The following is an 18,990-nucleotide window of genomic DNA, read 5'->3' as shown; positions in this document are numbered from 1 at the left end:
AGAAAGAACAGATGGCATTTGTCCTTCTGGTCCTGGGTTACCTCATTCAGTATATTTTTCCAGTTCCATCAGCTTAACTGGAAATTTTAAGAATTCCATCCATCATGTATATGTATATTCTTATTATCCATTCAGCAGTTGAAGGACATTTCAGTTGTTTCCTTTTCTGGCTATTGTGAATAGAGCAGTAATGAACAGAGCTGAGCAAGCATGTTATAACTTTTGAAATTGTTTTTGTGTGTTTTACAGGAATTGTGATGCCTCCTAATGGACATTTAGATATCCCGGTGTTATTTATACCTGCCACTATGACATTATACAAAACAATGGTGATTGTTAAGATGAAGAGAGCAAACAAAGAAAATTGGACTATTGACAATTTTGATGAACTAAGTACAGAAACGAAGAGGTAACAATTATGATGTAGAAAGAAAATAGTTTGTGTTTTAATTGAACTTGTTGTTATAGGTTTCCTTAATGTTTGCTACATATTCAACATAAAGCTCAGTATTTTATATGATCTGAAATATTGTAACTCATATATCCAGAAATATAAAATATGTTTGTTGCAGTTCATAGTAGTGGACAAGATATATACAAAGGGAAAATAGTGCCTGGCTGCTAAAACGAGAAATAATAACTTGAAGAAAACCTGCGTCAGCAGCTTGTCTGAGTGAAATGAACTGGTACTCACCAAGTGATGAAACACTGCTCTAACCAGGGTGTATCATTTCTATATCATTGCTAGAATGAAAGTAACTGAGGTTCTTTGCTTAGCTTAAAGTTAAGCATACTTCAGTAATAGTACAAAATTTAAATGTTTCCGCTGCTCTTATAGTTGGCTAATCTAGAAACCCTAATTAAAATAGAAATCTTAGTTTATAATATATTCACATATTTCTTCTCCACATATTTTTACTGTGACTCAATTATTTATCCATTCTGTCAGACATTTCACCATTTCGTAGTTAATTACAAACACACACACACACACACACACACACACACACACACACACACACACACACGTAGTGTCCCAGTGAAAAATTACAGAGAAAAGAATTTTGTTTAAAAAGTTATTGAGAATTGTAGGATAGTTGTAGTTAGAAGCACAGAGCCCTTTTGAGTGTGGTGCCCTAGGAGACAGGTAAGTCATATGTACAACTACTCAGTATTTAATATTTTATTTTGCAAGAAAATTCCATCTTCAGAAATAATCAGCCAATTTTTCTAAACCTTTTCTCTAATAGTAGATGAGATATATGCTCTAATTTTAACTGATATCACCTTACAATTGAAGTTTTCATCCCTTTTTGAAGTCCTGCAATTAATAGCATTTTTGATTTTCTGATTTTTTTGCTACATAATTTACCTCTCAGTCACAATTTACTTACACCAATAAATACAAATGTACTCTTGAAAGGTAGATAACTAAAGCTCCTGTATTTTAACTTACATCTCATGATGATTTACTTTGTAATAATTTTCTAAAACTTCCTTGTACATGTTTATAGCATCAACAGCTTAAGAAAATTTTTTCTGTTCTGTACAGTTGTCTTCCTAAATATAATTGCAAAAGGTTTACTAAAGTAACTTCAGATTAATAAAGAATACAGCCTTTTTTTTGTATTAGGGTTTTTTTGAGATTATAATATACTTTTATCATTTTTCTTTTCTCACTCCAAACCCTCCTATGTACCCCATCTTGCTCTCTTTCATATTTATGGCCACTTTTTCATTAATTGCAGTTACATAGATATGTATATGTATGTAATAATTATATAAAGCATAAAAAGCATACTTCAATACCAGTATGAAATTTAAATGTGTATATATATAATTATTACTACCTAAGTTCATATTGGCAATATTTCTATTTTGTGTTAAATCTCCATGTTTTAATTTCTAAATAGATACATGGGAGTAAACTGTGGGGAAATTCAAGCAATACACTGGATGTACCCTATCATTGGACTTCCACAGGCACTACCCCCTAAAAATCCTCCAAGTAAGTATATTTTACTCAGGAGAGAAAAAAAAGCACAGCCCTCCAAGAGACCCTAACCATTTTGTGACCCCATCTCTTCTTTATTCAGATGCAGCCCCTATTGGTGAGAATCCTGCAACATTACTTCTCACCAGTAGGTCTGGTAAATTATGTGTCATAAGAAATTCTGGTGGAGCTTATCAAAGGCTTGAAAGTCCTCTCTTTCATTCTCCATAGCAATAATTGCAAAAGAAATAATTAGACTTCTGGGTTGAAAATATAGTTCAGTAGTAGATTGCTTTGCTTCCTTAGCACATGAAAGGGTCTGGGTTTCATCTCCAGCAACAAAAGGAAACAAATAATAAAGAAGTGAAAAATGATTAGACTTTACTGAACTTAGATTACATCATCTCACTTTGAAAAAAGAAGTGGTAAATTTTGCTTTTACCAGAGCACTTCCCTAAATATGCTAGCACTGGTTACAAAGAAAAATGAAGATTAAGTACGTCCTTCTTTTAACTAGAGAAAAAAGTCCACATGTATAGAATTACCTTTGGCATTCACAGGTGAATGTAACCTGTAGTTTTGTTCTTAAGGTTATCATCACTTACATAAGTCATTTGAAATATACTAAATTAGTTTCAAAATGTTTTAGAGACATGATAAAATGTCTTTTATATTAATTATGTCTTTTCCATAGTGCTACATTGTTTAAAATGTATAATACACTATTAACTGACAAATGTCCTATAGTAAAACTAGATATTAAACTGTTGGCATTCTGATAATGCTGCTGCTTGGTTCTGCCTACTATATACAGTTTTGTTTTTCCATGATTAAACATGCTAAACAGAAATACTTTTTAAAAGCCTGTGAGTACTTTCTCTTTTATTTCCTACAAAGAAAATCAAATATACTCCACATAGTTTTTGTGTGACTCAGGATCTTTTGGTAATTACTTGGCTTTTTTAAATTAATTATGAATTTTGGAACTAGTATATGTCAGATTAAGACAAGATACTACTAATGTGTTCTGAAGTAAATTAGGTATTTGATATTAAATGTTTTACTACAAGTTTAAAATTATGCTGGTAGTTAATTTTTATAGGAATCCTTTTGAGAAGCAAGTGAGTAAAATTTTATGCACGTATATTATTGCGTTTTAGACAGTCTGCTTTACATTGTTTTCTTGAGAACATACCAGAGATAACCCTACTGTTTTCTGTTCAACTATACCACAGTCAAAACCTGTCTTTCCTTTTTTATGTAACATTTAGATTATTTGAAAACCCAGGAGAATTTTGTTGTTCCATGAGCTACCAATTCACTTTGTGACTTATCTACTTACTGTCCATTGGGGAAGATAATTAGAAAATATTTCTACCATGTGTTACATTATAACACAATAAGAAATTAATCCGTTTTGATGGATGGAGCATTACTTTCTGAAACACTTGTTAGTGAAGGCCAGTTACATGACATCAATGGTAAATTGATCCCATTATCTTCAAACTTAATACCTTGAGGTTGAACTTAATTATAACCAGAAAAATTTGTACTATGTCACTCCTCTAGTTTAGTTTAGCTCTGATTTTGTACAGTTATTTTATATACTATTTATAATATATATATTATTTATAAATATATAACTATAAAATATAAAATTAACTTTGTAATACCAATACAATATAATGAATATTGTGTCAGAGAATATCAGTTAATTTGGTATGTCATAAGACCCTATTACTATTGAACCAAAAAAAATACCATAATGTTCTTCAAACATTTTAGAATACAGATTTCAGTTTTTCACTTATAGTCAGTGTATAATCTGTGTGTAGTAGAAGTATGACAGTACATTTGTGGAAAATATTTGTGTATATGTGAACTCTCATATACATTTCTCCATAGTATTACAGAGCTACTATGAAAAAACAGTTTTTCTTTGTATAATTAGTAATTATATATATAAACATTTTATTCTAATAATATCATTGACAACTCCTACATTTGATAGTCATAAATATTAGCGTGTAATACATACTATACACACTATAGAGAGATCATGAATGCTATGAATTAACATTAATGCATCACATTTAAGATTAATATTAAGTCATTGTAGTCTTATGTATAACCACTACCATGATAGATTTTACAGATTTGAAATTTAAAAGTCTTTGTTTGAATTTTAAAGTACATGTAAAAAGCCAAATAGGAATACTTTAAATGTTATTACAAACTAATGGTTACTGAACTTATATTTTAATTATCTGAAGGGATATATTTTACTCTTGTTATAAAAGTAGATCTGAGAGTACCACAATAAATATACAGATTTTTAAAAAGTAGTTCATGTGTCCAGAGTTGCCACTTGAATTAATGTTATTGAACATATCAGTTCCTATTTCTATATCCTAATACAGTCTCTAATCATCTAGTATAGATATTACATATTTGACTTTTGGATACTGTGGTAGATTGAGTGTATTTGGCCCCCATAAGCTCATAGGGATTATCATTATTAGGAGATGTACCTTTGTTGGAGTAGGTGTGTCCTTGTTGGAAGAAGTGGGCTTTGAGGTCTCCTATGCTCAAACTATGCTCAGTGTAGACACAGTTCACTTCCTGTTGCCTGTAGATCAAGATGTAGAACTCTCAGCTCCTCCATCACCATATCTGTCTGCACACTGCCGTGCTTCCTGCTGTAATGATAATGTAATAAACCTCTACAAATGTAGGTCGCCCCAATTAAATGTTTTCCTTTATAAGAGTTCCTGTGGTCATGGTGCTTTTTCACAACAATAGAAACCTTAACTAAGACAGAAGTTGGTACCTGGGTCTGGGGTATTGCTATGATAGTCCAGACCGTGTTTTTATTTGGAGAAATTTTCACTTTGGTACTTTGGGTTAGCAAAACAACAGAATGTTTTAAGCACTGCTAATGGGAGATGCTAGTATGAACATGGAAGATCTGAACTGTGGGGAACTGACTCAAGAGGTTTCAGAGGGGAAGGATTTTAGTATGCTGCCTAGAGCTGGTTTTTGTGATATTTTGGTGAAGAATGTGGCTGGTTTTTGCCCTTGTCCAGAGAGTCTGCCTAAGGCTAAAGTAAAGAGGTTTGGATTAAATCTATTGGCAGAGGAAATCTCAAAACAGTCTAGTGTTAACTCTAATGATGATATATAATGAAAAGGAGCCAATGGAGCAAGGAAAAATACAAAATGTACAATTTGAGAATGGAGCTAAGTCCTGTCTTCAAGAAGATAAATAAAGAAATGGAATAAAAGTAGTGGTGACCTAAGGACAAGATCCCACCTAGCTAAGTTTACAATTGTGAAAAGAAATTAATGAAAAGCTAAGGCTAGGTGCACACTTTTAATACTAGCACTCCAGAAGCAGAAGCAGGTGGACATCTGTGTTTGAGGCCAGCCTGGTCTACAGATCCAGTTCCAGGACAGCCAAGCTTAGGTAATGAAGGAAACCATTGAAAACAGAAAGCTGATGAAGATGTGATTGAACAAGGGGGCCATGTTCCAGCCCCAACAAGCAGCAGAACTTGGCAGCTTTGACCATGTTGTTCTGGCTTTAGAATCAAGGATAGAAAAAAAGGGCCTATGGAATCTTCCTCCATTTCTAAGGAAAGCCAATGCCACTGAGGCCAGGCGTGTTTCAGGGGTGTCCCTGAATCAAGGCCTAAAGAAGCCATTGCATGAAGCTGGGAAGGTGAAACCTGGATTGCCTTGCAGACCCCAAGAGAATGGAGGTGCCATAGCCATGAGACACCTGCTGAGGAGAGCTGCTAACAAGGAGTAGAACTAGCCCAAGAGAAAGAAGTATGTTGTAGTCAACAAAGCTGAAAAGAGTTGGAGATCTGAAGAACAGTTGATATCAGACATGGAGATGCAGAGTTTGGAGTTTGTCCAGCTAGTTTTCAGTCTTGCTTTGGTTCAGTATTTCTTCATTATCCTCCATTTCCCCTATTTTGGAATGTTAATATATATCCTGTGCCATTATATGTTGGAAGTATGTATATTTTCTTTAATTTTTATTTTGTAGGGGATTACAGTTAAGAGACTACATGAATCTCAGAAGAGACTTTGAACTTTGGACTTTAAAACATTTTTGAGACTTTTATACACTATGGGGACCTTGAAGTTAGACTAAATGCATTTTGTGTTATGACATGGTTACAAGCTTATAGGGTCCAGGGAGTGGGATGTTTGAATATAATTGGGCCCCTGTAAACTCATAGGAATTGACAATATTATGTTTGGCTTTGTTGAAGTAGGTATGGCCTTGTTGGAGGAAGTGTGTCACTGTGGTGGTAGGCTTTGAGGTCTCTTATGCTAAAGCTATTCTTAGTGTAAACAAAGTTCACTTCCTGTTGCCTGTGGATCAAGATGTAGAACTTTCAGCTCCTTTTCCAGCACCATGTCTGCCTGCACACTGCCATGCTTCCTGCCATGATGTTAATGGACTAAACCTCTGGAAATGTAAGCTAACCCAAATTAAATGTTTTCCTTCATAAGAGTTGCTGTGGTCATGGTCTCTTCACGGCAATAGAAACCCTAATAGATACTATTTTTATGTATTATTTAATGTTGATAATTATATATAGTAACATAAATATATATATATATATATATATATATATATATATATATACATATATATTACATGAGTATATGTGCCGTGCACAGTACCAACTTAAATTATGTTAAGTGAAGTTTTATTTTCATAAGTTTGTTTTTTCTCAATAATAATAATGTTACCTAACAGTTGAATTAACTAAAAAAAATTTCTCCTACAGTTGTCATAAAATGTCAGGCCAACAAACGGATAGAAGAGAAAGTGGAAGTGACAATGATTGGTAGTTTTTTTGGCCCACATCCATCACATGACTTGATAGAATTTGTAGTGTATCCAAAAAGAAATTCATTGAACAGTATTTATGAAGATGTTGATGGTAAGAGATTTATAATCTTGGCTATATTAATTAACTATAGTAAATTAAATTCATTTACTTTAAAATGTAGGTTGCTGATTGCTTCATAATTAAGATCTATTTACTTTTCATTTCCCATATAACATTTAAGTACTCAAGAACTCTGTTAAATTTGTTGTCTTTACATAGCAGTTCACTCAGTAGTAATAGTAGTTATGGTTACTACGTTGATTTATATGACATGAATGGTAAATCTCTCAACTTCAGTAAGTTCCACTTGAACTCAATTTCTACATCTTTCTCTGTTTTCCTTGTTTTGTGTATGTGTTATTTTGAGCATTTAACCCAGGGTTTCATACTTGTTATGCAAATACTCTGCCACTGAGCTAAACATTGAGTCCCTTCTAAATTCAAGAATTGTTGCTGAAGCCATATTGCATTTATTAAAAAAAAAGAATGAGTGTTTCTTTAAGAAATAGAGGGAGCTAGAGAGACGGCTTAGTGGTTAAGAGCACTGGCTGTTCTTCAAGAGGTGCTGAGTTCAATTCCCAGCAGCCCCATGGTGGCTTACAACCATTAATGGTATCTGATGTACTCTACTAGCATTCAGGTATACATGCAGTCAGAGCATTCATATAAACAAATAAATCTTTGCCAGTTGGCGGTGGCACATGCCTTCAATCCCAGCACTCGGAAGGCAGAGCTAGGCGGATCTCTGTGAGTTCAAGGCCAGCCTGGTATACAGAGTGAAATCCAGGACAGGCACCAAAACTATACAGAGAAACCCTATCTCGAAAAACCAAAAAAAAAAAAAAGAAAAAAAGAAAAAAAAGAAAATTAACACGAATCAAATGTACTACTTAAATCATTTTCTAAATGGCAAATTTTACTTCACAAATATCATTTGTATTTTATATTTTCTATACAAATTAAAATAATTAGATATATGTTATGAATAGAGCATTCTAGGTTTCAAAATCCAAACTCTGAAGCCAAAATGATTCCACACCTGACCTTGTATAACAAGTTGTAATCACAGCAAAATACATAATCAACAGGGACAAAATTAATTAAAAATTAAATCTGCATATATTTATCAGATATCACCTATGTAAAAGTATTTCTTTTTCATAATTAGCATTGATTGTCAATTTTTGTTTAGTTTTTCTTAATCCATAAGCCTAAATTGTAAAGAATTAAAGATATTGAGAATTCTATTCTATATTTTAATATTTATTCATGTATTTCATTTTATGAAAATAGCTCATAGTATTACATCCTTGGTTTTATAGTAAACATTATGAAAATAAAGCTAGATAAAATTTCCATTTTCTCTTCTAAAAGCCTGTTTAGAAATACTGTTGGCACATAAATTGATGTTCAGTTTATGTGTAATGAGCTAAACTGATACATGCTTTTGTTTTCATTTAATTTTCCTAGTACCTCCTAGAAGACGTGAATTTGAGTATGAAATAGAATTTGAATCTGATGATTTGAAGACTAACCTGAGCTCTTCCGTGACTTTATATTTGTACAGAAAACATTTTAATGTAAAACATGAATTAATTTCATTGATTTTCAATCTAATATTTACACCAAGAAAACCAATCCGGTAAACATAATTCATTCTCTTTTAAATATAGCATTATTATGGTTTTTATTTCAATATGTTACTTTTTTCTACCTCTCAATATTTGGACTATATTATTTCTTTAATACTGTGCAAAAACATTTGGAGCTATATCATTTCTAGCTAATAAGCTCTGAAAAGAATTCTAATGGAAAAAATACATAGTTTATTGGACCCTTGCCAGAATGTACCTATAACTTACTAAGTACACTAATAGTTTATGTTAGTTACAGAAAACTTGCAGTCAGTTTTGCAACAATTACTGTATTTTGGGAGCTAAGTACAGAGTAGATAAGAAGACCCACAAAATCATTATCTCAAATGACAATGATACTGTAAATTATTAACTACAAAATTATTCCTAAAATAGAAATAACAGTCATCTAGATTTTAAAAACAAAATATCCCCATTTTGCTGAGCTCAAGAGTTACTTTGATTTTTACTTTAGATATTAAATTAATGTATTTAATCTCTTTCCTTATCTTCCTGTTGTATTTTTTAATCTTTTTTATGTGTATGTGTTTGTTTGTGTGTGTATGTGTTCAAGGGCTCATATCACGTTGAAAGTTGAGTGCATAACAGATGGAATCTGGAAATTTCCTATAACACTGATTGCTACTGAGCCTGAAGTGGAGGATGTAATTAACATCCAAGGAATCGGTTTATTCAAGACATCTGTCACGGAATTTAGACTGACAAGTCAGACAAGGTATTTATTATATATCAAGAAGATTTAGGTAACTGATTTTATGAATATAATTAATTCAGAAATGTATAATGAAATTTTAAGACAGACAATAGATGATTTCTCTAGTCTTTTTAAATGATTTTTTGTATGATTCTTGTGAAATCAGAAAAAAGAGCCCTTATAGATTTAATTATTTATGCTTTTTTGGTAACTTTTCGCTAAAATATTCATGTATAACATATAAACCAGCAAAATAGAAGAAGCCAAAGCTCTACAAGTATTTATTAGAGCCCATTGGTTGATGATAGTACTTACTCTTTTCGCTTCTCCTACTTCCTGTTTAGTGGTTCTTCTTTTATTGATCCCAGGGCTTTGTACAAACTTCATAAGCACTGTATCACTAATCTATAACCAAGTCCAGTTCTATCAACTGATAGAAGTCATGAATTTACTAGATATAATGGTAGATTTATCTTTTATTTAATTTCTGCTTCCCCTATATATTTTTCAGCCACTCTATTTATACTGAAAATACATAAATTTCAAAGAAGTTTTTTTTTTAATTTGTATTTTTATTTTGCAATACAGTTCAGTTCTACATATCAGCCACGGATTCCCTTGTTCTCCTCCCTATGGCCTCCTTCACCTTCCCCCAAGCCCACCCCCATTCCCACCTCCTCCAGGGCAAAGCCTCCCCCTAGGACTGAGGTCAACCTGGTAGACTCAGTCCAGGAAGGTCCAGTCCCCTCCTCCCAGGCCGAGCCAAGTGACCCTGCATAGGCCCCAGGTTTCAAACAGCCAACTCATGAAATGAGCACGGGACCTGGTCCCACTGCCTGGATGCCTCCCAAACAGATCAAGCCAATCAACTGTCTAACCCATTCAGAGGGCCTGATCCAGTTGGTGACCCCTCAGCCATTGGTTCATATTTCATGTGTTTCCATTTGTTTGGTTATTTGTCCTTGTGCTTTATCCAACCTTGGTCTCAACAATTCTCGCTCATATAAACCCTCCTCATTCTCACTAATTGGACTCCCAGAGATCCACCCGGGGCCTAGCCATGGATCTCTGCATCCAGATACCTCAGTAGTTGGATGGGGTTTCTAGCATGACAATTAGGGTGTTTGGCCATCCCATCACCAGAGTAGGTCAGTTCGGGCTGTCTCTTGACCATTGCCAGCAGTCTGTTGTGGGGGTATATTTGTGGATTTTTGTGGGCCTCTCTAGCACTTTGCTTCTTCCTATTCTCATGTGGTCTTCATTTACCATGGTCTCCTATTCCTTGTTCTCCCTCTCTGTTGTTGATCCAGCTGGGATCTCCCGCTCCCCCAAGCTCTCTTTCCCTAGACCCTCGCCCTTCATTACCCCCACTCATGTCCAGGCTGTTCCTGTAGATCTCTTCCATTTCTCCGTCATTGGGTGATCCCTGCGTCTTTCTTGGGGTCCTGTTTTCCAGGTAGCCTCCCTGGTGATGTGAGTAGCAGTCCAGTCATCCTTGTTCCACATCTAGTATCCTCCTATGAGTGAGTACATACCATGTTGGTCTTTCTGAGTCTGGGTTACCTAACTCAGGATGATTTTTTCTAGATCCATCCATTTGCTGCAAACCTCATGATGTCATTGTTTTTCTCTGCTGAGTAGTATTCCATTGTGTATATGTACCACATTTTGTTTATCCATTCTTCAGTTGAAGGGCATCTAGGTTGTTTCCATGTTCTGGCTATTACAAACAATGCTGATATGAACATAGCTGAACAAGTGCTCTTGTGGTGTGGTTGAGCATTCCTTGGGTATATGCCCAAGAGTGGTATAGCTGGATCTTGGGGGAGATGGATTCCCAATTTTCTAAGAAAGGGACATATTGATTTCCAAAGTGGTTGTACAAGCTTGCATTCCTACCAGCTGTGGAGGAGAGTTCCCCTAGCTCCACATCCTCTCCAGTATAAGGCGTCTTCAGTGTTTTTGATCTTAGCCATTCTGACAGGCGTAAGGTGGTATCTCAGAGTTGTTTTGATTTGCATTTCCCTGATGATTAGGGATGTTGAGCAATTCCATAAATGTCTTTCAGCAATTTGAGTTTCCTCTGTTGAGAATTCTCTGTTTAGTTCTATAGCCCATTTCTTAATTGGACTGTTGGGCATTTTGATGTCTAATTTCTTGAGTTCCTTATATTTTCTGGATATCAGTCCTCTGTCAGATGTGGGGTTGGTTAAGACATTTTACCATTCTGTAGGGTGTCGCTTTGCCTTGTTGACCATATCCCTTGCTCTCCAAAAGCTTCTCAGTTTCTAGAGGTCCCATTGATTGATTGTTTCTCTCAGTGTCTGTGCTACTGGTGTTATATTTTGGAAGTGATCTCCTATGCCAATGCATTCAAGACTACTTCCTACTTTCTCTTCTAGCAGGTTCAGAGTAGCTGGATTTATGTTGAGGTCCTTGATCCACTTGGACTTAAGTTTTGTGCATGGTGATAGATATGGATCTATTTGCAGCCTTCTACATGTTGATATCCAGTTATGCCAGCACCATTTGTTGAAGATGCTTTCTTTTTTCCATTGTGCACTTTTGGCTTCTTTGTCAAAAATTATATGTTCATAGGTGTGCGGATTAATGTCAGGGTCTTCAATTCGATTCCATTGGTCCACATGTCGGTTTTTATGCCAGTACCAAGCTGTTTTTATTACTGTAGCTCTATAGTAGAGCTTGAAGTCAGGGATCGTGATGCCTCCAGAGGTTGTGTTATTGTACAGGATTCCTTTGGCTATCCTGGGTTTTTTGTTTTTCCATATGAAGTTGAGTATTATTCTTTCCAGGTCTGTGAAGAATTGTGTTGGTATTTTGATGGGGATTGCATTGAATCTGTAGATTGCTTTTGGTAAGATTGCCATTTTTACTATGTTTGTCCTGCCTATCCATGAGCATGGGAGATCTTTCCATTTTCTGAGATCTTCTTCAATTTCTTTTTACAGGGACTTAAAGTTCTTATCATATAGGTCCTTCACTTGCTTGGTTAGTGTTACCCCAAGGTATTTTATGTCATTTGTGGCTATTGTAAAAGGTGATGTATCTCTGATTTCCTTCTCAGCCTGTTTGTCAATTGTATATAGGAGGGCTACTGATTTTTTTGAATTAATCTTGTATCCTACTATGTTGCTGAAGGTGTTTATAAGCTGTATCAGTTCCTTGGTGGAATCTTTGGGGTCACTCAAGTATACTATCATGTCATCTGCAAATAGGGAAAGCTTGACTTCTTCCTTTCCAATTTGTATCCCCTTAATCTCCTTATGTTGTCTTATTGCTCTGGCTAGAACTTCAAGTACTATATTGAATAAGTATGGGGAGAGCGGACAGCCTTGCCTTGTTCCTGATTTTAGTGGAATTGCTTTCAGTTTTTCTCCATTTAATTTGATGTTGGCTGTTGGCTTGCTGTAAATTGCCTTTATTATGTTTAGGTATGTTCCCTGTATTCCTGATCGCTCCAAGACCTTTATCATAAAGGGGTGTTGGATTTTGTCAAATGCCTTTTCTGCATCTAGTGAGATGATCATGTGGTTTTTTTCTTTGAGTTTGTTTATATGGTGTATTACATTGACGGACTTTCGTATGTTGAACCACCCTTGCATCCCTGGAATGAATCCTACTTGATCATGGTGGATAATTGTTTTGATGTGTTCTTGGAGTCTGTTTGCCAGTATTTTATTGAGTATTTTTGCATCAATGTTCATGAGGGAGATCGGTCTGTAGTTCTCTTTCTTTGTTGTATCTTTGTTTGGTTTAGGAATCAGGGTAATTGTAACCTCATAGAAGGAGTTTGGTAATGTTTCTTCTGTTTCTATTGTGTGGAACAATTTAGAGAGTATTGGTATTAACTCTTCTTTGAAGATCTGGTAGAATTCTGCGCTGAAACCATCTGGTCCTGGGCTTTTTTTGGTTGGGAGACTTTTAATGACTGTTTCTATTTCGTTAGGGGTTATTGGACTATTTAAATAGTTTATCTGGTCTTGATTTAACTTAGTTATGTGGTACCTATCCCGAAAGTTATCCATTTCTTTTAGGTTTTCCAGTTTTGTGGAGTAGAGGTTTTTGAAGTATGACCTGATGATTCTCTGAATTTCCTCAATGTCTGTTGTTATGTCCCCCTTTTCATTTCTGATTTTGTTGATTTGGATGCTCTCTCTCTGTCTTTTGGTTAGTTTGGATAAGGGCTTGTCTATCTTGTTGATTTTCTCAAAGAACCAACTCTTTGTTTCATTAATTTTTTGTATTGTTCTCTTTGTTTCTATTTTATTGATTTCAGCTCTCACTTTGATAATTTCCTGGCGTCTATTTTTCCTGGGAGACTGTGCTTCTTCTTGTTCTAGAGCTTTCAGGTGTGCTGTTAAGTCACTAGTGTGAGATTTCTCCAACTTATTTATGTGGGCATTTAGTGCTATGAATTTCCCTCTTAGTACTGCTTTCATAGTGTCCCATAGGTTTAGATATGTGGTGTCTTCATTTTCTTTGATCTCTAGGAAGTCTTTAATTTCTTTCTTTATTTCTTCCTTAACCCATTGGTGATTCAGTTGAGTATTATTCAGTTTCCATGAGATTGTAGGTTTTCTGTAGTTTTTGTTATTGTTGAAATCCAACTTTAGACCATGGTGGTCTGATAGAACACAGGAGGTTATTCCAATTGTTTTGTATCTGTTGAGATTTGTTTTGTGGCCAAGTATGTGGTCGATTTTAGAGAAGGTTCCATGGGGTGCTGAGAAGAAGGTATATTCTTTTTTGTTAGGATGGAATGTTCTGTAGATATCGATTAAGTCCATTTGAGTCATGACATCAGTTAAGTCCTTTTTTTCTCTGTTAAGTTTTGATTTGGGAGATCTGTCCAGTGGTGAAAGTGGGGTGTTGAGGTCTCCCACTATTAATGTGTGGGGTATTATATGTGATTTAAGCTTTAGTAATGTTTCTTTTATATATGTGGGTGCCCTTGTGTTTGGGGCATAAATGTTCAGAATTGAGACTTCATCTTGGTGGATCTTTCCTGTGATGAGTATATAATGCCCTTCTTGATCTCTTTTGATTGATTTTAGTTTGAAGTCTATTTTGCTGGATATCAGGATGGCTACACCCGTTTTTTTCTTAAGACTGTTTGATTGGAAAGTCTTTTCCCAGCCTTTTATTTTTAGGTACTGTCTATCTTCGAATTTGAGATGTGTTTCTTGTATGCAGCAGAAAGATGGGTCCTGCTTTCGTATCCATTCTGTAAGCCTATGTCTTTTTATAGGTGAAATAAGTCCATTGATATTGAGGGATATTAATGACCAGTGATTGTTCATTCCTGTTATTTTTTGATGGTGATGTGTGTGTACTTCTCTTCGTTGGGGTTTACTGCTGTGGCTTTATCTATTGCCTGTGTTTTCGAGGGTGTATCTGACTTCCTTAGGTTGGAATTTTCCTTCTAGTGCTTTCTGTAGGGCTGGGTTTGTGGATAAGTATTGTTTAAATATGGCTTTGTCTTGGAATATCTTGTTCGCTCCATCTATGATGATTGATAGTTTTGCTGGGTATATTAGTCTAGGCTGGCACGCATGGTCTCTTAGTGTCTGCATTACATCTGTCCAGGTCCTTCTGGCTTTCAAAGTCTCCATTGAGAAATCGGGTGTTATTCTGATGGGTTTGCCTTTATAGGTCACTTGGCCTTTTTCCTTTGCTGCTCTTAATATTCTTTCTTTATTCTGTACATTTAGTTGTTTAATTATTATGTGGCGAGGGGACTTTTTTGGGGGGTCTAGTCTGTTTGGTGTTCTATAGGCTTCTTGTATCTTCATAGGCATTTCCTTCTTTAAGTTGGGAAAGTTTTCTTCTATGATCTTGTTGAATATATTTTCTGTGCCCTTGAGTTGGTATTCTTCTCCTTCTTCTAACCCCTATTATTCGTAGGTTTGGTCTTTTCATGGTGTCCCAAATTTCTTGGACATTTTGGTTCATGACTTTGTTGGCTTTAGTGTTTTCTTTGACTGATGAATCTATTTCTTCTACTGTATCTTCAACATCAGAGATCCTCTCTTCCATCTCTTGCATTCTGTTGGTTATACTTGCATCTGAAGTTCCCGATCGTTTACTCAGATTTTCTATTTCCAGCATTCCCTCTGTTTGTGTCTTCTTCATTTTTTCTGTTTCCCTTTTCAGGTCTTGGACTGTTTCCTTCATTTGTTTCATTGCTTTTTCTTGATTTTCTTTCAGTACTTTATTGTTTTCTTCCAGGACTTTATTGATTTCTTCTAATTTGTTTGCCCTTTCTTCTAGTTGTTTACAGCGTTCTTCCCATTTTTTTGTCTTTTCCTCTACACAAGCCTCTAGCTTCTTCATGATGTCATTCATAAGGCTGTTTTCTTCTGCTTCTTCTAATTTCTGACGTTCAGGTCTAGGTGTTGGAGGAGGGCTAGGTTCTGGTGATGCTGTATTGCTATTCATTTTATTGTATGTATTTCTGCCTTGATGTCTGCCCATGTCCTTGATGTTGGTTCTTGGCCTTATCAGCACACTTGGTTCAGACAGAGCTGACAGATTCAGGAAGTCTCTCTCACTTGTCCAGATGGGAGCTCTCTTGTCCAAATGGGAACTCCAGGGTAGGATGGGAGCTCTTGTCCAGAAGGGAAGTCCAGGGCAGGATGGGAGCTCCTCTCTCTCTCTCTCTTCTTCTCTCTCTCTCTCTCTCTCTCTCTCTCTCTCTCTCTCTCTCTCTCTCCTTCCTTCCCTCCCTCCCTCCCTCCCCCCCCCCCCTCTCTCTCTCTCTGTGCTCCAGAAGGGAAGTCCGGGGCAGGATGTGAGCTGTGCTCCAGAAGGGAAGTCCGGGGCAAGATGGGAGCTGGGGGCTGGCCTCCAAGTCTAAGGAAGAGGCTGGGGTCTCAGGCGGATGGGCGTGGGGGCAGGGCGTGGAGATTGCAGGATCTTGGAGAAGGGGATACTTCCCGGTGGGGCTAGAAGGGAACCTGCCCAGTGGCCAGAACCTGGGGCCAAGTTGGGCAGGTCTTCCCAGGAGTGGCTGGTGCCCAGGGATGGGGTCCGGGGCCAAAGAAGTTTTAAAGAACTATTTCTGAGGATGGTAGGCTATTATGTTTAGCCTTAATTTCCACCCCCTCCATTTTCTTGCTTGTAGTTCTTCCTAAAGTTATTAGCCACTTCTGGCTCCTTTATCTTTGCACAAAGTATATTCTGTAGCAGTTCAAGAATAGCCCCACTGATGAAACATTCTCATAGATTTGCTTAATATGAGATTTTCTTTCTTTTTCCTTCATTAACAAAGGATAAATTTGCTGAACATAGAATTCATGGTTCAGAGTTCTTTTTCTTTCAACACGTTAGTCTAACTTCAGTGGCTTCTGAGAAGGAAATTGATATTTGATTTGTTCCCCTAATAGTGATATTTCATTTTTCTCTAGTCTCTTTCAAGATGTTTTATTCTACTTTAGCTTCCAGAAAACTGATTGTGATGTGTTGTGCCATGTAATGTCTGTTATATATGCTGTCACTGTTAGACAAAATTCCACAAGGAAAGGCACTCAGAATCTCTCATTGAGTGTCAGGCATATAAAGGATTTTTACTAAATATACTCTGTAAGAAAAAAACATTCCTAAGTATTTTGGTTTCATTAATAATCAAAAGTTAATCAGCTATACCCATGGTGATTACTAAATATGATTTTACCATGAAGAACCCTGGGAGGCAAAGAAGAAACTGGATGTACTTATTAAATTTCTAAAGAATACTAGCTTATATAATCATTTGCTATTTTTACCCAGGGATTTCATAAAGTCCTTTCAACTGCTATGATATTTACTATATAAATGAATACAGGATTCAGAAACTTTCACCTAACCCTTACTTTTTTGCCCCCCTAGAACAATGCTAATATTGTCATTTTAAACTCTGTTTGCTTATTTGGAGATGGGGGGTCTTACTATGTAGTCTTAGCTGGGCTAGAATTTGCTATGTGATGACTATGTAGGCCTTGAACTTCAGTCATCTGTCTCCCTAGACTCTTGATTGCTGAAATTACAGATATTCAGTATTATGCTGGACCCCTTTTTTGTTTTAAAGTTACCATCTAAAGTAATGGGATTCATTATGGCATTTTCATGTATCTTGTTTACATTACATCTACCTTGTTTACACCTTCCTTCTCCAACACTACAAAAAACATTGGAAGATCAGTACTATGATTTTTAAAACCACATAGTGATGTATATGCTTATTTATTCCATGAAACTATTACAGGCATATATTTAGAATCTGACTCATTATGAACTATATACAGTAAAGCATAGTTACAGCCGTGATTGGTGCTATTCCAGGAACATAAACATTCCTTCTTTACTAGTCTGTTTAACATTCCTACTTTGATCAGGTTTAATACAGTTCCTCTGCCATCAGGACTAAAAAGTGGGGTTGTATTTCTTTAGTAGATAGTTTGTGTTGAGAGCATACTTGTTTACTGAGAAAGCTGTATCATGGGACAGAAATGAGTATTCTTTCATATTCCTCTATGATTAAATGACCTATGTAGCACATGGGATTTCTTCATCACCTTTTGCAATAGAGGTGTTTTAAATGATTTACATCACAAGTTCCATGTGTGAGTACTGTAGAGATGAAAGATAGATTCCTTTTTAACATGAGAATGAGAACTTATTTTCAACTTCTAGGAACTTCAAGTATCTTTATTTTAGTTGTTGGAAAATAAATAATTCACAGAGTTCCTAGTAATCAGGTTATTGTATTCTATCCTTTAATTTTTTTGCATATATTTATTTTGTATATGTATGTGTGTTTGTGTGTGTGCATCAGAAGTATGTGGCTATCAGAAGATAACTTGCTTGTCTCTCTGTTTCTATCATGTGAGTTCCAAAGACTGAACTCAGGCTTTTAGGCTTGGTGGCAAGCACCCTTAGCCATTGAGACACTTTGTCAGCCCTATACTATATCCTGAATTAACCACTCAATGATAGCTTTTGCCCTTATTCTAATGGAAAAATATGAGCCAAATCATTTGAATGGAAAATAACCCGAGTTCCATCATTAGCTCACTTATGATTGCTGTTGACAGTTGTAATTAAATAATACAATCATCAGTTAAAAGACAATCAAGATAAACCTCAAAATTTTGTATGACACAAAAGAAAATTATAGATGAATATCTTATCATGATTATTTTATTTTCATTAGCCTACATTGTCTGAGTTTAATTAGAAACTCTCTCCACTTAATTAATTGGAGACGGAACCAGGAACAGTGTTTACTGTCACAAAGAGAGAACACGATCATATCCTCTACTGAATATCCAGTATAAATCAAGTACATTATTATTTCTTCTCACATTATTTTGAGAAAGATCCTAATTTTAATCAACTCTAACTATACTATTTAAAAATTTTTCAGATATGTATACTTTAACCTACTTTCCTATGACAAAAGGTCAAGATTTCATGTATAGTTTATATTCTCAGAGAAAGAAATTAGTTCAATTCTCACTGTCTTGTTTCCCTTTAAAGAGTAACATTTTTACGTTCAGTGGGCCTTTTGAGAATAATGAGGCAGTTACAAAGGCAATTTGCTCAAGTTGCCATTCAATTTATTCCTATTGGTATCTTAATCTTTAAAATGTCTTTGAAGTTCTTTTCTCCTACTTTTATGGCTACTACCATGTAATACAGGGCATATGATTCCACCTCTATCACAATTTTGGACTC

At 35.5% G+C, this 18,990-nt stretch overlaps 1 protein-coding gene across 1 annotated transcript in view; it reads left to right on the top strand.

The window, feature by feature from the left end:
- Positions 1-18,990, top strand: part of Cfap47 (cilia and flagella associated protein 47) — a 272,610-nt gene that overhangs the window by 237,307 nt on the left and 16,313 nt on the right. Inside the window, exons 59-63 of the mRNA XM_052731290.1 lie at positions 250-409; positions 1,914-2,008; positions 6,802-6,957; positions 8,377-8,548; positions 9,115-9,276. Coding sequence (XP_052587250.1) covers positions 250-409; positions 1,914-2,008; positions 6,802-6,957; positions 8,377-8,548; positions 9,115-9,276 — 745 coding nt within the window. The remainder of the gene's footprint in view (positions 1-249; positions 410-1,913; positions 2,009-6,801; positions 6,958-8,376; positions 8,549-9,114; positions 9,277-18,990) is intronic.

The sequence above is a fragment of the Peromyscus californicus genome, unplaced genomic scaffold (genome assembly GCF_007827085.1).
Source record: "Peromyscus californicus insignis strain IS unplaced genomic scaffold, ASM782708v3 Scaffold_10__1_contigs__length_136768540, whole genome shotgun sequence".
In the NCBI taxonomy this organism is placed as follows: domain Eukaryota; kingdom Metazoa; phylum Chordata; class Mammalia; order Rodentia; family Cricetidae; genus Peromyscus; species Peromyscus californicus.
Note: the sequence above shows the minus strand (reverse complement) of the source record. Positions and strands in the feature narration are given on the sequence as shown.